Source organism: Gobius niger, assembly GCF_951799975.1.
Source record: "Gobius niger genome assembly, chromosome: 13".
Classification (NCBI taxonomy): domain Eukaryota; kingdom Metazoa; phylum Chordata; class Actinopteri; order Gobiiformes; family Gobiidae; genus Gobius; species Gobius niger.
The window spans coordinates 20,494,794-20,516,402 of NC_136864.1; the positions used below are offsets into that span (position 1 = coordinate 20,494,794).

General features: G+C 40.7%; 1 protein-coding gene across 4 annotated transcripts in view; it reads right to left on the reverse strand.

Annotated features, from left to right (window-relative positions):
- Nucleotides 1-3,757: 3,757 nt before the first annotated feature.
- fgf12a (fibroblast growth factor 12a) overlaps nt 3,758-21,609 on the reverse strand; it is a 33,787-nt gene continuing 15,935 nt past the window's right edge. For all 4 annotated transcript variants that reach the window (XM_079570044.1, XM_079570043.1, XM_079570042.1 and 1 more), the window contains 3 exons: nt 18,544-18,647; nt 7,458-7,656; nt 3,758-6,267 (listed from right to left, as the gene is read on the reverse strand). In XM_079570044.1, the coding sequence (XP_079426170.1) occupies nt 6,152-6,267; nt 7,458-7,656; nt 18,544-18,647 (419 nt within the window). In that variant the 3' untranslated portion in view covers nt 3,758-6,151. The remainder of the gene's footprint in view (nt 6,268-7,457; nt 7,657-18,543; nt 18,648-21,609) is intronic.

The window sequence follows — 21,609 nt, forward strand, 5'->3', positions numbered from 1 at the left end:
TCTCAATAAACATCTGGAGAGTAGCTACTATTTTCCTGCTTAAACCTCCGTTGCGCCTTTAAACTCCTAACAATTGATCATGTCTATGGGTAAAATGAATGGGATGTTATTCTATTCTATTGAGATGATTAGTTATTTGACGCATGGGACTAGTTATAGTGTATTTCATCTCTGGTGAAGTGGGTGCTCTCCATCTTATGCCTGGGTGTGCAGAGAGTGTATGCATAATGTATGACTCCAGACGTTGCAGATTATTGTGCAGATGAGCGCATTAAAAAAAATCTCAGAAAAAGCACTTCCTGGAGGCACTGCTGTTAAAAATGCAACTGTCTGTCTGTTTAATAGAAAGAATGGAACAGGGCGTGCAGCTATCCCTCAGGGTCTCACAGGCAAAGAATGTAAGGACTTAATGCATTTTTTAGCTCTTCATCGTTCTATTATTAGCGAGTAAGCGGCTCTGTTATATTACGGCAGGGAGACTAGATGGTACTGTTGGCTGTATACAGTACTGTGCAAAACACGCAGTTTGAGGAGTTATTTGCAAATAATTTTGTTAATGGACAAAAGCCTGGATCCAAATGATTGTACTGATTTAAAGAGTGCCTTGACTGAGGTCTTCTCTTCAGTGCATGTTGTGTCCTTGTCAATGGACCCTTCTCTTGCCGAATGCGATGGGAAAGGGATTGGTGATGGTCAGAGATGCCATTGGGGCATAGTTGCGGTCAGTCAACCCCTGATCAGTTGAGAAATGAGAAACCCACCACATAAAACTGATGCATGATGATTATTTAGTTAACCTCCCAAACCGAGTACATTTTCTCTAGTTTGACCTTACTCAAATCTAAAAGCTTCTTGAAAGAAAAGAAAGTAAAAATATCACACTTTTTTTTTCATAGTTTGGCTGGGGGTGTGACTTATACTCAGGTGCGACTTATATATCAAAATATATAACTTCACCTTGGGTTATTTTGTGTTCACTGACAGCTGCTAGACAAACAAACAAAGAAACAAAAAACTGTAAAGTTTGGAGAGAGTGAGTTACTGCAATGAAGAAAACAAAAAATGCTTACGGTGGCTAAAAGCTCAATGGCCACAGGGAGAGGAACGAGTTTGAAAATGGGTGTTTGAACAACGTGCTGCCGGGAGAGGCTTGTCAATGGTGCAGTTACATCTCCATGCTCAGGTAGTAGCCAAGACTGGTGCGACTTATACTCCGGATCGACTTGCATATGTTTTTTTTTTTTCATTATGCATTTTTTGGCTGGTGCGACTTATACTCCGGTACAACTTATAATCCTAAAAAAAACGGTAGCAACATAAAAACAAAAAAAACAAAACAAAAAAATTACGAAAAAGTTGCAAAAAATGTGACGAAAACATAACAAGAAAGCCACAAAAGAGCAACAAAAAAGTGACGAAAACGCAACAAAAAAGCAATGAAAAAAAGTCGAATAAAAGAAGTGACGACAACACTCCAACAATATGAGGAAAAAGATTAGTTTAAATGCCTTTAAGGCCTTGGCACTAACTAGCTATCTTAAAAATGTGGGGTATCCATAACAGTTATGCATAAAGTGCTTTGGAGAGAATCAGATGATGTAGGTAACGCTAAGGCATAAAATGATTAGAGCGATGGAGCTGTTCTCTTCTGTCCCTCGGCTATGGGGACTGTGCTTCACTTAGTAACATAAGCCTGCACATTTACATGCTCTCACTGCAGAGGCTTTCACCGCTGTAAAAGTATAGTGTGGGATAGGGACCGGCTGAGTGGGCTGACAGGGTGCGTGGGTGCCTCATTTATACCTTGCTGCAGAAATTGGCAGTCCAGGGGAAAGCTGAGCGATCTCGTTCCCAGCGTTCGAAAAGTGTAAGTCCTATCGCCTGTTAGCGGGTTATACGGATGTGATAAACGCAGATAGGAAAAGGCTTAAGCCATGCCCAGATCAAAAGAGGATCATGGAGTAATAATTGAACACAGTCCAATTATTTTTAATGAGAAGAGTCGGAATGCCCCACTTAAAGGCAAGGGAAATGCACAATGCTTGTTCTATTGCAGTACAAGGCCGGGATACAGAAAACAGGGACTCCCCGAAGTACACAACAATAAAAAAATAAAAAAAATACACAAGAGTTTTATTTGACTGATCAAGGATGTTTAATAAGTGACTCTCTCTATCTGGTGTCTTGTAAACCAAGCGACCCCCTCAGCAAGTATTTGAGGTGGAGATTATCTTAGATTTTTGGAATAAGCATGACAGTGATATTGTGGACTTAATCCTCAACAATATTAGTCTCAAAGTGTGGGGTTTTCGGTTTGGAGATTCATTTCAAAAACCTATTGTTCTAACATGATCTTCGTATGTTATGTTGGGTTCTGTTTCGCATTGTTCATAGTTGTGTGCTCCTATTTCAATACATGATCTGCCCAAAACTCAAAGAAACAGCCACAGAAATGGATCGAACTGTTCTGTGTATTTCTCTACTAGGCTTGTCTGTCTTGTCCTATAGTCTTGTGTTTTTATGTGCTGGTGAGCCAAAGAGCCACTTTCCCTGGAAGTGCACCGCTTACAGCAATTCACAAACCCCTTAGAAAATGGCATTAAAACATGAAACCCCATGAGAAAATGTGCTGTTTGAATTGAGGTCATTATACACACTCTAATTGTCTATATAAGTCCTGTCCATATGTGTTGCCTGCTTTAGTCCTTTGCTGATAAGCTGTGTGGGCCAAAAGACCAATAGAAATGTTGGCATTTAAAACTTTTAAAACTCATGTTTTTGTTCCTGCGGACAATCAAGGATAAAAATACACACTCCCTTGTTTAAAGAACATATTACAGGTTAATCACTTCCTTATTACAACATAATTAACACAACCATAGTCAAGTTTCTGCTAAAACATATATATAGTTTTTCATAGTTTGACATTTCCTCAGGGGCTGTATGAGTGTTAGTCTGGAAGTCTCCCTCTCATGTTTAGAATATAAAAATATACATGTTCTTCAGTAAAATGACTCATATGATTAATAATTACCACCACCGTTACCCCTGACAACGTAAAACCTGCCATATGTCCCTTAACTTTTGCATCATTTTTCAATTCTTAATTAATGCAAAAAGTGACTTTTAATTTCTGGGCTAAATGTTAAGCTCGAAAATATCACATACCTGGGGATATATACATTTTTAATGATATTCAAGATGGTATTTAGCAGGTCAGCTTTAATTGCTTCTCATTTTAGATCTTCCACTCATGGTGACTACTATGTGTGGGCAAAAAACGTCTGACTGGAAGGGAGACGTAAAAGCCCACATGTTTTTACAGAGCTATCATATTGAGTTGACATTTGGGACAGCGCGGCTTGTAAAAGTTAAAAGAACAGAAAAGAAAAGCATTAAACACACTGAGGATTGTGAAGGCACGTCCACAAAACAAAAAGTGAAATGAATGTAGACGAGGTGACATAGAGTGTGAGGAAGACGATGTGAAGTCGCGTCCTAAAAGTCAAGGGAACCTTGATCCCCTTCCTCCTCCTCACTCTCTCCTCGTAGACACCGTCGGTCTGTTTCCATGACAACAGGAGAATTAAGGGCGCAAAAGGATAGACGTCCTGAAATGGCATATCAGATTTAGGAGAAAGGCAGAGATATAAATCGCTGCTGCTGAATTGATAAAAGGAAGACACTGTAGAGGTGGTAGTTGGACTTTGCCACAGTCATTGTTACCTGGGACTTGAATCCAAACAAACACACACTGTTTTGATAAGATATTCTTTATTCTTAAACAATCACTAACGTCATTCTGATCTTATAATCGATGCATATTTTAATTTCATCTCACAATTCATAATGCATATATGAGCATGTTCTGATCAATGCTGTGAAATCATCAGCAAACAAAGAGAGTAAATTATATGTAAGTAACATCACATATGATCAAGGTCTTCACTCACTTTCATACACCAGTAAACCCAAAAGTGCTCTTCTGCTTCTTCACTGCATGTTACACCTCAGACACTTTAACACTTTCCCCGTTTATTCTCACTCTCACTGTCAAACACTTGACATTGACTCCTTCCAAGTTCATGCATTGCTTTGAATCTGCACACACCACATTTGCACCAATATAAACCTTTATAAAAGACAGATGCTGGTCTGGCCGGTGTACTCTGTAATGTGGAGTAATGCTGCATGTGTCACTGTTCTGCTGCTGCTGAAGTTACTTGGACAGTTTGCTTGTATGTGTAAGTTGGTCTTTGTGGACCAACCCTCAGGCTGGAACACCCTCCCAGATCCTTGATGATGTACCACTGTTGCGCTGTGCAACTGAATATGTGCTATTTACTGTACATACCACCAACCTATAAAATGATATCTAACCAGATACTGGAGAGAGGTATAAATCTCACTAAAATACTGATCAAAATGTTGCATAAAAAGTTTTGAACTAATTATCTGCAAATCTTTTATCAGTTTCCACCTCATTATACATTTACAATACATGCACTCTTCATGCGTTGTCTCCCTAACCAGGTAAGGTTTAGCTGTACAGTATTCCTATGGAAAACTATGGAATCCTGACATCAGTGAATGCACCACAGGGGCCAGGATTTGTGCAACAGGTGCTGGGTCGCCAGCGAGCAGCCAGTTTTTAATATGGCCCCATTCACGGAACAGTTAGAGAACTTCCTGAGTAAGATGAACTAATTGGAGATTAGGAATGAGCTATGAAGCACACATGGAGTACCAGGTATACCAGTCAATTCACCTTGTTTATACAGCCCTGTCAGAGTGATTTATGAACAAGCTTCCTACACTAGCAGCAAATAGCTCATTTCATGGGCCACAAAACCAAGAAATTGAAGATGTACAGAGCATGAGAATACAGAATACAAATAACTCTTTGTATTGAGATGGTACATCCTTATTAACCACATGCCTTCTTTTGAGACACAAAAATAATGTACAAACCCAGGTCAGAGATATTTAAACAGTCACACCCTGTCCACCAATGTCGATAAATCTCATTCACATTGAAAGGAACACAAAAGTACATCGAAATCAACCCACAACCAGTGTCTAAACTTTTACCAAAAATATTTTTCTTTCAAGCACTTTAAAATATTACCTTTATAATCTGTTCATGTCTGTAAAAGCATGATATATAGTTACATGTTGATAGCTTAGCTGTGTTTGTGTTACTTGAGGTGCAGTTATGGAATGACCAGTGGAGGCCATGGCTCATAGTGCTGATGCTGGTCTTTCTCTCCTCCCTGTAATAGTGATTATTCCGTACATTTTGCCATTTTTGGTCAAGTTTGGACATCTATATATCTAAAATAGAATATTCTTCGCAAAGCATTAGTATATTGTAGTTATCTTAAAACATTTCTCTGTTGACTTTCTTTAATCTGTCTTCAACGCAGGCAAACAACCACAGACATGCTGCTGGATTGATATCACTATCTTGAGACATACTAGATTGCGCTCATATATTGCTTTTATCCGCTCCGCCCTGCCACTGTGGGACACTTGCAGGACAGCGTTCAGTGTTTCTGAAGACAGCCCTATTTGTCACGCATGAGTCAAACTTACAGTAAACATCACAATAAAACACATCCCCCTATAAGCACTCTGAAGCCCGGTACTGGCTGATTCATTCAGTCTTAACCCTCGCACTGGAGGAAAGCGTGACAATAAGTGCAGTACAGTTTAAAACATAAAAACCACAAAAATATTATAGAGTCAAGATCATAACCAATAACAGAACCAAGCACATGAGAGAACCTAAAGTTGAAGAGTTAAAGCTTGATTTTCACAGCGTAACTTTGAAATGATAGATACTCGTGTGAAGAGAAACCACAGCCACTTTTTTTTGCATAAAATGTCATGTCCTGATTGAAAATGTCTGGTATTCATATTCATTAATCTAAAAGGTTTTCACAGGCAAGGATTCAGTTGTTTTTTTGTTTTATGTTTTTTTTTTTACGGGTTGGTACAGCATTGCTCCTCTTCATAGTCTATGATGTATTAAGGTGGTTGGGGGGTGAGGGGGGGGGGAAGCGCCATGGAGTTTTCCTTTTCTCCCAAAGTCAAAAGCCAGCCCTCCTCCCCTTGCTCAGTGCGTTGGAAGCCCCGCGCTCATTCGCTGCTATGTGGAGTCCTGATTGACGGCTTTCCCTCCGTTCATGGTGGGAGTCCCTGAGCTCTTCCTGGACCGGTGCTTGTCCTCGATCTCGTGCAGCGACGGCTCTCGGTACATGCAAACTGCAGGGAGAAAGTGAGAGGGAAAAAAAAAGGAGAGGAGAGAGAGAAAGAGTAGCCAAGGGAATCAATTAAATACTGGCGCAAGATACAGGATGAGGACCATGTCAGCTCTTCGCTTGACAGGTTTTCATGATTGTGCCTATTATACATGCCAAGGATGAGAGCAAATGAAATGTATGGTGGTAAAACATTAGCTGCTAGATCAATTTGAGCGAACATGTTCCTCCATACAACGCCGGGTTGCTGACAATGGAATTTACAGAATGCAATTAGTTGATAGAATAACGCAACATCTTTTATTATGCCGTCTGCGTACTCATGCTTGCTGTATAATCCTGCAAATCTGCACAGAACAATGGAACTATTTTACACGATAATCTCCAAACCTTGAGCTAGGTTTTGCTGTCAGACGTACCAAGCTGGTGTGTGCAGGTGTCGTAGCATGTTGCGTTTTTTTACTCATTAATTGTCCGTGAGATTAAATACTACGCTGACAGAAAAGACAAAGGGAGAAGGGGATATTGTACATCCAATTACACAATGGAGATATTTTTTTTCACTCAAACTTTGCTGTAGATACTGTTTAATTGGCTCTAGTACTGTAGTTAGCTTTGCCCGTTTGCTTGTTAGCTTCTTCTTCGTGATTCTATTAGTGTGTATTGGTGGCTCCGAACCGGAGGCATTGGTTGCATGGGTGGTTTTCTGGCCAGAGACACCAGGGGGAGATGAAAAAAACCCCAATCATCCCATTAACACTTGTATCACCCCCAGGGAGGGACTACGGAAAGGATTTATTAAGGTAAACAAGTTACTTAGTTCTTCTTTAACAGTTTAGTCATAAATGTGTTAACTTTGTGACTTCATGGATCTGTTGGTAAAACTCTAAAGTAAAATGAATCTTGTGACTTTGTTCTAAAAGTTTTATCTTTTCAGAAGGCAGCATACTGATGTAGGAGAAATCCCTCATTTGCATTGCACTAATTCTGCTCCTGGGCCAAATATAGATAGCATTGATTGTTGCAGAGGGACGTTGTAATTACTGATAGTCAACGGCTAAATGCCACTTTTCTGAAGCATGACCTTTCCCAAGCATCCAGAGTATGAATTCATTTTATGAGAATATGGACAATGGGAGTAAGAAGGATCTGATTAAAGGCTTAAGGTTTATTTTAGCACTGAAGTTCTTTTACCTTCAATGGGCCGGGGTACGAAGTGCGACGAGGGCTTGGTCTTCTTCACCCGGTTGCCCTTCATGACCTGCCCTTCTTTTGTGAGGCCCAGAAACCAGGCGCGGCCCGACTCCTGCTGCCGATACACAGTGGACGAGTAGATCACGTAGTAGTTCTGGAAAACTGACTCCTTGAACCTGCATTCTGGCGTGAACATCTCCTGCAAAACAACAAGCCACACTTTGAGTACTTTTTTAATTACACTTTAAACCAATGGACGAAAGCCATTTTAAATCATGTTGGAAATCCTGTTAGAAACGTTCCCGCTTTCTTATTTTTGTTAATTGGCAAATAAACTACAAAAAACACATATAAATAAACATAACATCCTTGTTGAAAAGAAGACAGGCTACATTGTGCGGGATTCCTCAAACATGTATTTACAGAAACCTAACATAGCCCGAGGTAATGGAGAGTGAAAGGGTGTTAAAAACTTAATAAGCTCCATCTGATCTCCATCTAAATCTTACTTTTATCAAATAGAAATGAGAAAAAAGAGTAGTCTAATTTGCATACTAAAACATGTTGATGGTAATTATCCGCTGAAAAAAATCAATTGAATTTGAAACATTGCTCATGGCACGAGCCTTTCTTTCTAACGCTCTCCACTCTGCTGACAGTTCATATTGATCTCCAGTAGCCACTTCACCTACAGTTAAAGTAATTCTCTGTTGATCCCTTTGGGACTTTTACTATTTCCGACCTCAGTCAGTCATGTTTTTTTCTCTCTCTGCTTCAATGAGTGTATACTTCTCTGATTAAACTTCTTGCCTTTCCCCGACAGACAAGACAGATGGGTGAATCTCCTCTGAGGGAAAAAAAAACACACACACACACACGTTTGGATTGTGCCAACGACACTTGTAATAACTCAAATGTGTACATTGCCAAGGTCAGTAAATATAATCTACTCTCACGCAAACATCTTCCGAACCCAAGCCATAAAAACGTCTTATTACTGTAATGGGCTACATTGTGACTTTTCTGTTGGTTTGGCTTCATTATAAAATCTGCAAGTCAAGGAGAAAAAGGATGCTCAGAAGAGGGACTAAAAGCAAAAATGGAAACAACAGTTTTTAGTTATGCTGTGAGAACAGGGTGCTATTGGTGAGACTATGGGGATGACACAGCAAAAAAAAAGTTTTAAAGCGAAAATAAATACAAGTAATAAGTGTCACTGGCCTCTAATAGGCAAAACATGCTGTGCAAAGCAAAAGAGTGCTGGTTATGTTGACAAGATGCATGGTAATCTTCATCTCCCTTAACCTCACCTTGCAATATATTTACTGCTATGTTTACATCAAAACTCCCAACTATTAGGGAGAACAAGCTGTTTGTGTCCCGATAAACATGTTCTAACAGTAAGAAGCTGACATCCGATGTAGAGCCTTGTACTCTGGGTATTTTATAAAGCGTGTGTTGCTGTCTCTGTGCAGAAGGCAGCATTTTGTCCGGTGTTTTCATTCCCTAATTTCTCCTCCTGGATCCTATCTGGCCCTTATTAGATTGTGCTTTTGACTGACAGCCCCATTCTGCTCCCTGTCGAAGGTGACTGTGTTGAGGTTTGTGTGTGTGCGGGTGTGTGTGTGAAGGAGATGCACCCACAATGGGATAAGCCGTATTACACGAGGGACACAAAAAAATTCCACCACCGCTGCCACCTCATTTACAAGCCTCCAACCAAGCCACAGCGGGCCATGGCAGACTGTGTGAAACATTCTGAGGTGACTGTACGCGGTTGGCTGTGTGGAAGTGTCTGGCAGGTCAGCAGGAGGGGAGGACACACTGTCAAACTGCAGACATCTCTCTCCCTCTTGGGGCCGCTGAGGGTCACCCGGTCGCTTATGGGAGCCTATGTGTTTGCGTGTGGACATACATGTTGGGGGACGTTGATGCATTGCGCCCCGGCAGGCAATGTCCCTGCATCATCTGTTCATAACCGAATCAGGTCACACACGAACAATGTCATCAAAAGTGCACTTTACTACGCTAACCTTTACAATCATCACCTTTGGTTTGCTGACACACGGACGTATCCTTTCCAAATGTTTTGCAAGGACAAAGCTATGTTGGCATTACTGAAATCACAAAGTTCAGGCACTAATAGAATGGTGTATTTGCCGGGGCAGCTTTCATCTAGCTGCTATAAGGTTAAGTTTATTTTTATTAGTCACCCTTAGGAGGACTTTGTTTTGGAACATTTGGTCAAAGCTGCAGCAAATATACAGTGAAACAATGAAACTAGAGCATTTAAGCAGTTCACAAACATCAATCGTTCAATCAGCCAAAGTGCAACTCATTTAGCCTGACTGGAAATCTATAGCTATGACTAAATGCCTGGCCAACAACAACAGCGCCACCTACAACAGAAGTGGTAACTTGTTAAGGTATCTAAAGGTCTGGTATATAGTAATTGTGGCACCCGTTGGAAATAACAATACGATTTGTCTCTCAAACAACAAAGTAAAGTGTCTTTGAGGATCTGCACTTTACTCAACTAAATTTAAAAGACAAATATATTATGTCAGATGTATGAATATACAATATCTTCAGATACTCCCCTACATTTCTTGTAAGTAAAAAGTATAAAGATGACGGCCAACTGCATGTTTTGTTCCATTTATAAAAACCTACATTATATAAGTACTGTTGCACTTGCAGAACATGGTGGGACGTAGGATTATCACCATATTAGCCCGATGGAAGGTTTGCCCCTGTAAGTAACAATATCACAACGATTATTTAAAGCAGAACTAAGTAACTTGTGTCCCTAGAGGCCATAAGTGCAACTGTAGGTGTCGTAGCCTGTTGCGTTTTTTACTCATTAAATGTCCATGAGAGCAAGTACTACGTTGACAGAAAAGACAAAGAGAGAGAGGGACATTGTACATCCAATTACACAATGGAGATTTTTTTTTTTCACTCAAACTTGGCTGTAAATACTGTTTAAGTGGTGCTAGCCCACAGTTAGCTTTGCCCGTTAGCTTCTTCTTCGTGATTCCATTAGTGTGTATTGGTGCTATCTCCGGTGGCAGCAAAGTTGCAATTGTGGTTTTCTGGCCAGAGACACCAGGGGGAGATGAAGGACCCCCCCAATCATCCCATCAACACTTGTATTACCCCCAGAGGGCTTACGAAAATGATTAATTAAGGTCAACAAGTTACTTAGTACTGCTTTAAAAGAATAATTGTAGAATAATCACAGTCAAATAAAAATTGTACTCTCTATTTGACCGCCATTGCACATTTGTTCATGTAGTTAGTCGGAGCCTCTACAGTGCAGTAAATACATAATCAAGTGTGCTATTTACAACCATAACCTTTCCCATCATCAGCTTTGCTTTGCTGACACACCGAGGTATCCCATCCAATTGTTCACAAGGTCAGAGCTCTGTTAGCATCTGTGAAAAAGCTTGCTACATTACACAGCCTGTAGCTCGCCGAGGATAGGGGTGAAATGTAAGTGACTTTGAAGTTTTTGACAGAGTACTTTGTTTATGGTCGTCTGAGTAGAAATATGAGGCAAAGGAGACAGGGTCAGGGTGTAACATGATTAATGGCCTCTGTCTAATGGAGCCCCTCATAGACAAACACACTGACTCACGCAGCACATTGAAATGCATACCAACAGGTTTGCTCTACCGTCACCTGCCCGACCAATTCATAATGCTCCCCAAGTTGTTAGGAATATTTTTAGGACACGTTTTAAAGGTAAGGCGACGTGAATTGATAGTAAAACGATTACAAGGACACTTATTTATATGCAGCCGGACATGTCTCCATCCTTCAGACAAAGGACTCGCTAAAGAAACTGAGCACGTGGCACCTCTTACACGCCGCCATTACGGGCCTGGGCGGGGATGGATCGTAAACACAGGAGGTCCAACACTGCTGTCTATCGGGTGATTAAAAGCTGTACCACCAATCTATCTCTATCTCTTAAACCAGCAACTTTCACTTTAGTTACTAGTTTGACCAAATGTTAGCAGTTTATTATCATATTCTAAAATCACTGTGATTGTTTCATTAAGTTTATTGACTTCTGAGAGCAAGAAGTCTGGACTGAAGACTGGAAACAAAAGGTCAAAAGCAGAGTGACACCCGTGTTTGTTTGGACTTGCATCACCGAGGGTGGGTCTGTGGACAAAGAGATTGGACTGCGCTGAAACCAGATCTGCCTGAAAGTCCTCCTGAGCTCATCGTTATTCTGCGTGAGATCCAGTTCCGAGCTTGTCTAGACATTACTTAACTGAAAAACTTCTAGCTGCGCTCGCTGCCTCCTGCCATGCTTTTTATCTTCTCCGTGATAGCGCCGCTCAATCACTCTATAAGAATGTTTAGGCACTCGGAAACTTCAGAAACACCTTGACATCTTGAAGTCTAATGAGGTACTGTTTTCAAAGGCAACGCCATCAACTGAAAAGACGTGTCAATCTGGGAGAACTTTTTCTTCTGATAAAATTGTAGGATGATAAATGCACCTTTTTTTTATAATAATCAAATCGGATTCTCTTGAACCCATTCAAATGTAATACTTCTTACACAGTCGTTCGTCTTGGTCTTAATTGGGACATTGGGTCTGTATCTGTCAGAAAAGACCTTTAACTTTTCCCTTTCTACACATAAATCTTAATTTCGTTCTTGTGTTGTCAGTCATTGCACAGGCAATTCAATTGTCGAGAAAACAATATACTGAAACTAGAAAGATGTTAACACATTTTGGTGGGAACAAAGTCAGAACAAGTTGTGCATGTCATGTACATCATGTGCTTCATCTGATGTAGAATCTGCCTCAGTTATATGGCCGGCCACTAGTTCCACATCACCAGCTGCTTATCTTGCTTAATGGCCTTCGACGCTTCATGTATACAGATCATGGAACAGTGTTTGCTGCTGTGCTGTAAACTAGGTCATTTTGAGAAGTGTTATAAATAATGTAGGAAAACTCTTCATTGTAGATGCTCAGCCCCCACGCACTTTATCAGCAACACTCTACTCAAGAGTTATCACTTCCTCTGAGCCACAATTTTAACCAGACCTGAATAAGGGAGCAGCTGTCAGGATTCAATCAAAATTGCAATTTGAATAGTCGCAAAAAGCAAATCGTAAAGGCTGTCAATATTTAGGTAATACTATAATGGGCTTTGCAGTAAAAAATAAATATACTCCATGCCAAAAAAGTGTAATTATACTGTAAGACCTGCTAATCCTGTAGTTTAGACGTTCAAAAACATGCTCTGAAATGCATGTGATTCTCTCTAGTTTTGCAGTTGGTGTTTTGGGATTCACACAAGTGTTAAAGCGGACATAATGGCATTTCATGTTTTATGGTTTGAAATGTTTGTAAGGAAAGGACAGGGGCACTGAGACACAGTTCCCAAGTCTGGCCATGATTTTGCCAGATACTCCCTCTGCAGGCAGCAAATTCACGGTGCCATGATGAACACAACTGATCCAATGTTAGATTATGTGCCTAAATCTATCATTTTGTCATTTTCTTTTAGTACAGATTGGTGGGTAGAAGAAACTATCAAAGTTAACAAGATTAGTCCAAACTGCATGACTGAAGCGAAGAAATGTGAGAATTAGGGCTGTAATGAAATAATCAAATCTTAATCTGATCATGATTTGAATAAAGGTCGGCTCAACAATCGCGTGGTGCGTTTTAATCAACAGGATAATTGGCCAGCCCTGTCGCATTCTGGAAACAAATTCCGGACGCCGCGATGCTGCAGCGCATGACAGGTTATGCCCAGGGAATCACAAACAGGAAGGCACAGGCGACAGCATAAGAGCATCTGGTGAATTTAACTGTATAGTCAGCTATAAACTCTACGCTAACTCGTCTAATGGGCAAAACAGAAACACGCGAGGAGCCGTCAGAGGATCGGGACGCGCTCAAGTGGATCAAAAGTTTACCTTCGAAGAGGAAAACTATTGATTGCTGTATTTGGACCATGTGGATTGTTTTAGGCGGCAGCCGAAAGAAGAGGATTATCTGGACTTATGGCAGTAAATTTCTTTACATATGAAGTTAGCGCTTAAAACTCTGTGCTTCTGACATTCTTCAAACACTCTCAGTTGTTTGTGTCTCCTTTGCAGATGTATGTGTCCTTAGATATTGTCCAGTGAGGATAGAAGTGATCTTGTCTTTGCTGCAGCAGAACAGAGTCGACTGCAGCATCGGTTTACTTACTGGTCCAGGAAAAGCCACATTTATTGTTTTTATCATTAAAATAAAAATCGCCCTTGTGTGAATACTATGAAATACTATTTAATACTAGCTCCATTTAGTTTTCTAGATAAGCTTTGTCACATTGCCTGGCTAAAAAGACAGAGTATAGAAGCGCAGGGTGGTTAAAGGGTAGGAAAGAGCCGGGGAGGGAGTGTTAAAGGTGGAAAAGAACCTCCCAGTAATTATGTCCCAAGGGGGGGCTGAGAACCATGCATCTCCACAATCGCATGTGAGGAAAGGCTAAACAAGACCACCAAAGGCACAAAGATGAGGTACATGCAGTGGGTAGAAATGTGTGAATAGATGATGATATGGATAACGAATGATAAAACAGACTGAGTTACATGGTGAGTGCGAACTAGGGTGTTTTATAGCCAGGAATGTACCACTTTGAGGGCAGCCATAAAAGTGTGAATAAGAACCACGCCGTTCTTTTTTATGGTTGTCTCGAAGCGCCGTCCGTGTGCCGTCAATCAAGTGCATAATCAGCACTAGTAAATTGGGCTAGTAAATTCAAGCGGAAGACTAGTTGCATTCCCGTCCCAGACCCTGGATTCTGTGCAGGGCTGCGCAATTTTGGAAAAACATATTATATATTTGGATTTAAAGGAATTACTCCTGCGCAGTAGACATTTTACACATTTGCAAGAACCTAAATCCTGTCTCTAAAATATAGTTTAATATAGATTCAAGGTTCAAGGATGAAAGTTGGAGACTCACCAAGCCACAGGGGACACATGCTCCACAGAAAGAAACCCCATGATCCGGGAATCAAACTGTGGTTCTCAAGATGTTCACACCAAGTACCACATTATAAAATATTTGGCTTTCCAATTACCACTAGGCGAGAATCAAGATCATATCAGGATTAAACTGAGTAAAAATCTAATCGTTTATATATAAACTGGGTCAAAAATAGAAAAACACCAAACTTTAAGAGACGATATTAAGCTTTTTCCTAAAGCTTATAACATTAGCACTGATATCAATCTGTGAGCGCTCCGCCTTGAATCGTTAAGAGGACACACTTTTGGAGCAGCATCTGCGGCTGATTAGATCAAGCACACCGCAAATCCATTCATTATAGTAGTAAATAACAGATAATGTGTTTGTATTCTGTGTAGCAGCACAGAATTTTTCCACCGCATTGTTAATTAGTGGCCCAGTTTTTCCTGAATACGTAGGACCTCAGGAGGAGCTTTTTGGGAGGTGCTGCTGTGGTGCTGAGAAAAGCCTCTGGGAAAGATTCAAAGATTGCTCAAAGGTGCGGGGTATCTTCAGGTATGTTTATGATGAGAGAACAGCATTGTAACATGGTACAACGGTTTAAAAACACTACTTTAAATGCATTATTGAATTCATTAATGAAATAATTCCAAATTAAAAAGAGTAAAGCCCCAAATTACTAATGATCCAGAGTACCGCCTGAAGAATACCAAGTACCATCAGTAGCACTACATGCACCATGCAACTTGTTCAGTCATTGTTTAGTCCTGGAATTCGCTAAATTTAGTTGAAAGCCAAACTGTTATGGTTCTTTGACTAACAGGTAAGCAAAAAACAAAAAAAGGATTTGTTTTTAAATTCTCATTACCATTCAAGGACCCACACTCGCGATGAAAAGAAGACCCTATGCTTTCATCTACACTATTCCAAAATGCCCTTTATCCTGCAACATGTAGACCTGCGATTAAAAGGTCAAAGTAGCATCCTGTCCTCCCATAAAAATGAAAAGCAGCGCCATTGTAAAGGAGTCATGTGACCTACAGTGTCAGCTTTAATAATAATAATTCAAATTGACAGAGATGACAGTGTGATATAAGGTGGGAGTGCTTTTGGGTCAGACGTTGGTAAAGGATTGATGAACTAGAAGGTGCTCTTAGTTCAATGGAGACAGGTGGGTGGATGGTTAATAATAAATATGAATGAATCCACTGACTCATATTTTTCTTTGAATGTCCTTCCCTGAACTTACTAGAGAATCTTTTTTCTTTTTTTTTTAATATACTGTAAGAGGTATTGGGGATGAATTCTTGGAAATTATTCATTATTTTACTTTCAATTTTTTTGAAAGGCACTCTTGAAAATGCAGCTAGCTATCCATTCATTTGGCACAAGCCCCTTTACGATGTTCCGCTGTCTCTGCCGCAGTGAGGCTGTTTCTTATCAATAAGCAATGCAATACAATGTGCCCTGGCTACTTGGTGTCCTTGAGGGATTTTATGATTGCATTTTGACAAAGTTTGATGGGCAGTCTGTGTCCTCCTAGCATTGTCACTTATTCATCACTTCAGCTGCCAGCACTGCGAACATCTTACGGGTACAAAACACATTCCAGTCAGGGGAGGGCAGTACATCGACAACAAGATGGTATGAAATTGTTGTTTGGAAAATATCGTCAATAACAAGAAACTGGTGAAAATAAAAAGAGGAGTGTAATCTACGAAAAAAAGATATGAAGTGAGAAGTCTCTGGAGTGTAGTTTATTTCAATATTCTTTTGGAGCGATGGATTGACCTACATCAAAGTGAATATCAACTCAAGCATAACTGGCTCATGGGCACCTCAGCATTGATATTTCATGTTTCATAACTTATACTGTGTGAAAATACAGTTGATGAGATAGGACTGCTCTTTTAGCAATCTCGTATGTTGCTAGGAGCGACCACGTGAGAAAGCAAAATATAAGTCACCATTTTGAGCAAACGGCATGCTAACAAATGATTGGTATCGAGACAGGTCCAGTGATGGTTTATGTAATTTATAATGTGGAGGGCACTCGTGTGTTCTATCGATTACACTACAAAGGTCAGGAAATAAAGATCGGAATGAAAGCACAACCGTAAACGAAGAAATTAAATATTTTATTGGTTTATTTGGTCGGGACAGTGATGTTAATGAACATACATGGGTCTCATGCATGTAAACACGCCACACCAGATTGTAGCCTTAGGAAAATTTTCATCCATCGTCCCCCATGCGCACTCTCAAACACACTCTCATTCTTCCTGGCCTATTGTACATGTTTTTAGTGGTTGGGGAAACCGGAGAACATGCGAACTCCACACAGGAAGGCCCCGCCCAGGTGGGAATCGAACCCACTACTTTCTAGTTGTGAAGCACGAGCGCCACTGTGCTGCCCATTAAATGAAACAGGATTACTCAAAACTGTATCAATGATGCAAAATGCAAATCAAACTATAGCATGACATTGTCAAAAGCTCAAGAAAGTAAAATTTTCATCTCCCCTTTAAGACATTTTGCACATTTTCAGCACATTGTGGAATGTTGGCACAAACCAAACACACAACAATATTGAGATATGAATTTAGGGTGTTTTATTTAGTTAATAACACACCTACCCATTCTTACAAGTAATAACTGAGTGAGTTAGCCTGAACATTAGCCTGTGTACTTGACCACATCCCCGTTTTCCCCTGTGTTCTTCTCAAAGACAAGCACGCACCAAATGCATGTCTGCATATTGCATAGGCCATAACTTGACAGTTCCTCCATTTGACATCCGTGACTGTATCCTCCTCCTCCGCCTCTGCCTGCTCAGCTGCGGCCCACGCAGGCCTCTCATATTTTGTTTCCCCACAAACAAATGTGAATAATCATCCCGCACTGTATTACATTTTAGAAAGATTTTGTTGGCTCTATATTAAGATTTATGCATTTCCAAAGAATCAATAGTTTCTCTGCACCACAGAATAGCACTGGAACAAATCTTTGAAATGGTCTTTTATAATGTGCATGATTCACAGATTTGGCATATGTTTTGCGATGGGCTGATGCCCTTACTGGGGCACATTTATCTAGGCTAGGGACTAGTACAAAGTCTACACTGACTTGTGGTTTTGTTCTCTTTTTCCACAGGGATCACCCCATCAAAGTGGATTGTGTTGTGATTTGTTTTGTGAGTTTTACGCGGGATGCCTCTCCCGTTACAATCAGCCATGTTACTATGGCTGGGATGGGCAACAGGGGTAAAGTACCCAGGGACACGACGGCGGTACATGCTCAAGCTGGGCTCAAACCATCGACTCTTCAATTCCCACACACATGTTATGACCATATCTTTCAGTCAAATTATCACAATTTCAGAATGCTTGAAATGTTTCTCTTTCAATGTAGTATTAACAAAGACTGCTTAAAACTAACCTCTGAAACCAACTGACTTTTCTGCCGTATTCCAAGCTATCGATTTTCAACACAACTAGTTTTTGATTTGAGGGCTATTTTTAGAATGCACAATGTGGGCAAGCATTTCTATCTCTCACAGCTGCCTGACCTACCTTCCAACGTGATACGACAAATTCACTGACTTCATTAGATATTTCTTTCATTGGGTCACATTCCCCGAGCTAAAACACTTTCACTCTTTGATACAAACATGAGCTTGAGCCAGAGGTGGCTTTGACTTCTAATGACGCACAGCTGAGGTGACTTGTTGTTATCATTCATGCCAGACTTGATGTTCCAACTTGTACAAAGTCGTGTCTATAGGTCCAGTACAGATGGCAAAACAATACATCTACAGCAACCACATCTTCTAAATCAAAAAAGGCAGTGTTATTATGCTTTACAGCTTCAACTTAATGAGCCTCTATCAGCAGGCAACAAAACAAAAATGCTTTTTTTCTCCCCGTTAGTACTCAAGTTGATGACAAAGAGTGGGGAAAAAGTGCTGCAAACGCACGCTCAGGCATCATGTGTGAAGAGCTTTTGAACGAAGAGGGATACGTCTATAGGCTGCAGAAAGTAGCACAGAACACAGCAGGAGAAATAGGGAAGTAAACTTTGTCTTACCGAACTGTAGAGCATGCCCTCGCCGTTCATAGCGATGTAAAAGCCGCTCTTGACGCCTTGGATGGCCACGACTCTCAGACCCACAGGAATAAGGTTGAACAAGGCTGCACAGTAGACAGGACAGACAGGTACAACAACAATGTCCATTATTGTCTGCTTTCTTTGTATGCCGATTATGTACACTGAACCAAATTAAGTTCCCGTCACGTTTTCATATATTGACAAAGATCAATGCTGAGAACATCCATCAAAAAGAGAATATGTTGTGCTGTGTGTTTGATTACATTATCCTAATCTACTGGCACAGACCCTGTACAACACATACTGGTCACTATGTTATCTCCATCGATCAGTTTTCACACTGGTATTAGCGGTTGTCTAAAGTGTGATGACTTTGTCCGGCTGACGGTGCTCAGGGTGTGAGGACGCCCATGACAAAGTGCTGTTTGAATGATTGTTCTGAAAGCGGGGATGGGGACTATCAGATAAAGCTGGCAGAGGCCGGGGGAGACGTGCCAGCGCGGGTGCGTCCTCTGAGCGGATTCCATTTCATTCAATAAATATCGACACGCTCCTTCCGCCTGCCGATGACTGAACGCTGCCCCCCAGGCCAATGTTGCAGGTGATACACAGCTAATGCTAACAGTCTCAGCTAGAGCCTATGTATCATGGGTCAAGTTCACAAGTGACTCTTATCATCTCTCAGGGATGACCTGTCCTTATACTGATGCAGCGCAGGTCAAACAGTAAGAACTAAAGGCTGTCTGTAGGGCACTGTATTGGCTTTGTATCGGTACATATCATTATGATTTAGCAGTCATGCAGTGACAAATATGCTGTTTTGTCATTGCCAGTAGTTCAGCAGATAACTAAAAGTAAAAGTACCTGTTGAACATGCTCACTTTTTTCAACAACTGTGAACAACTACAAAAAAGACTTTGCTGTGAATATTATCTGTGTTGTAAACCTGGTTCTCCACTTACATTGTCAAAATGTTATCTTGATGTTTTAAAGATGGAAAAATAAAAATTTACTTCTACTACCACCACTACACCTGCTACAACTGTCAAAGTTTAAGCCCTAAAAATTATATATGAAAGGATAATTCTTTGAAGCGTAACCCAAAGTTCTTGCAGTATTATTTATGACTGCTTTGTCTCTCCCTCACTGGCTCCCAGCTCATTTGCCTTTCATGGTTGCTGCTTCCAGTGTCTCTGAGGCACTGTCCAAAATCCTGTCACGTCTCGCTAAAATCCAGCCGTGTTTCACCCCAGAGCACCTTCGCTCAAATAAATTCAAGCTTTTTGGTGCAGTCATACTCGCGGGGAAACGGTCTCGAAAAGCATTGTCATAATGGCTCCTCTTGGAAAAGAGGCACAATAGATGGTGCTCTTCAATGCTATTTTGTTATAATTGCAGTCTGCTGTTCCCACTGTGTTATGTGCTTGCCAAAAAGTTACACCGCTGACAAGGGCTGTTGCTCAGCTCTGTGCGAAAGGTTCCTGTTCTCTATTTGCACTTGCACTGGTTGATGGATACCACAATTAGATGCTGTTAGCGCACCTTAAGACAACTCTCAAGGCTACTTCTCACCCTTAATAACCTCACACCTATCTTTCTCAGTCTGGGCAGGAGATTCCTGGGGACCTTCTATTAATAAAGAGCCAGACAAAGCTTTAAAGGCTTCAACTTTTTCACAGAGGTTAGAAGTGTAGGCTAAAAGTTGTTCTGTGAAAAATAGCAGCATAGCATGATAGGTATAGTAGACCTTGCAGGAAAGTTTAGCAGCCAAATTTGAATGCCAAAGCCATGCGCATCTTTAAAAAAAAAAAAAATACAGAAAAAAGATGACAGAGCTAAGTAAACACAGTGAATTATGTGGTGTTGGTGCTTCAAACAAAGAAAGTGTGAGTAAACCATCCATAAAACAGATGGATGGAAGGCAAATGGATTGTTTAATGCACACATCAATAGGATCGGTAATTACTGTGGGTAACCACGTGTAAAGGAACTATCAAAAATGTTGTGCATTTTTGCTGGTTGCCACATTATATCTGTACTCCAATTGACTATAGTGTTTTTTTTGTTTTTGTTTTTTTCCCACCATCCCACTACATTCTGTCCTTCCACTGTGTTTTTCTCTGGACCTATAATTTGGTGCAAACAAGACACAATGATAAGTACTAACGGGAAGTGGGGCAGCCCCATGTGTAGGTCTGTCTCATGAATGAACCGCTCTTCAGACAAAAGTGGCTGTGTTCCATCGGCTGCTGTTCTGCGGATGCTGCAGGTCAGGGAGTGACATGGTTCAAGAGTGGGGCTAATCTATTATTCCAATATTACGACGGGACAATCGATAGCTGCAGCTGGACCTGAATATCAAACTGCATGTATTGGATGGTAACTCTCTGTATCACAAAGATGCGTAGAGTCATCAAAATGTTTACTTAATAACAAGCAGCGATACTTCCAAATATTTTCACTCAGGTCGTAAAAAGTAAAAGTAGTCATAAAATAAGTGCTTAGGTAAGAGTGGAAAGGTATTTGGTAATATAAAGTAGTACTCAATGACTTTTGAAGAGCAAATGTCTGATTTATGTATAGCTATATAATGTCTAAAATGTCTTATTTATGTATAGCTATATATATATATGTATAATAATTTTATTTTATTTAATGACTAAATGACTCAGGAAGAAGTAAAAGTACCCCTTTTGGAACCGCCACCTTAACGTCTTGGAGGGGTTTGAGCACCCGAATGATCCTAGGAGCTCTGTTGTTGTGGGCTTCGTGCCCCTGGTAGGGTCTCCCAGGGCAAACAGGTCGAAGGTGACGGGTCAGACAAAGAGCGGTTCAGAAGCCCCTTATGAGAGACCAACAGGCCTATTTAATCATTCGACCGTCCTCCCGTGGACCCACCACATGCAGGAGGAGCCATAAGGGGCTGGTGCAATGTGATTTGGGCAACTCCAACAGCTGCCCCCACGACCCGGCAACGGACAAGTGGAAGAAGATGGATGGATGGAAGGAAGTAAAAGTACTGTGTAATATAAAGGGCCTATCTCA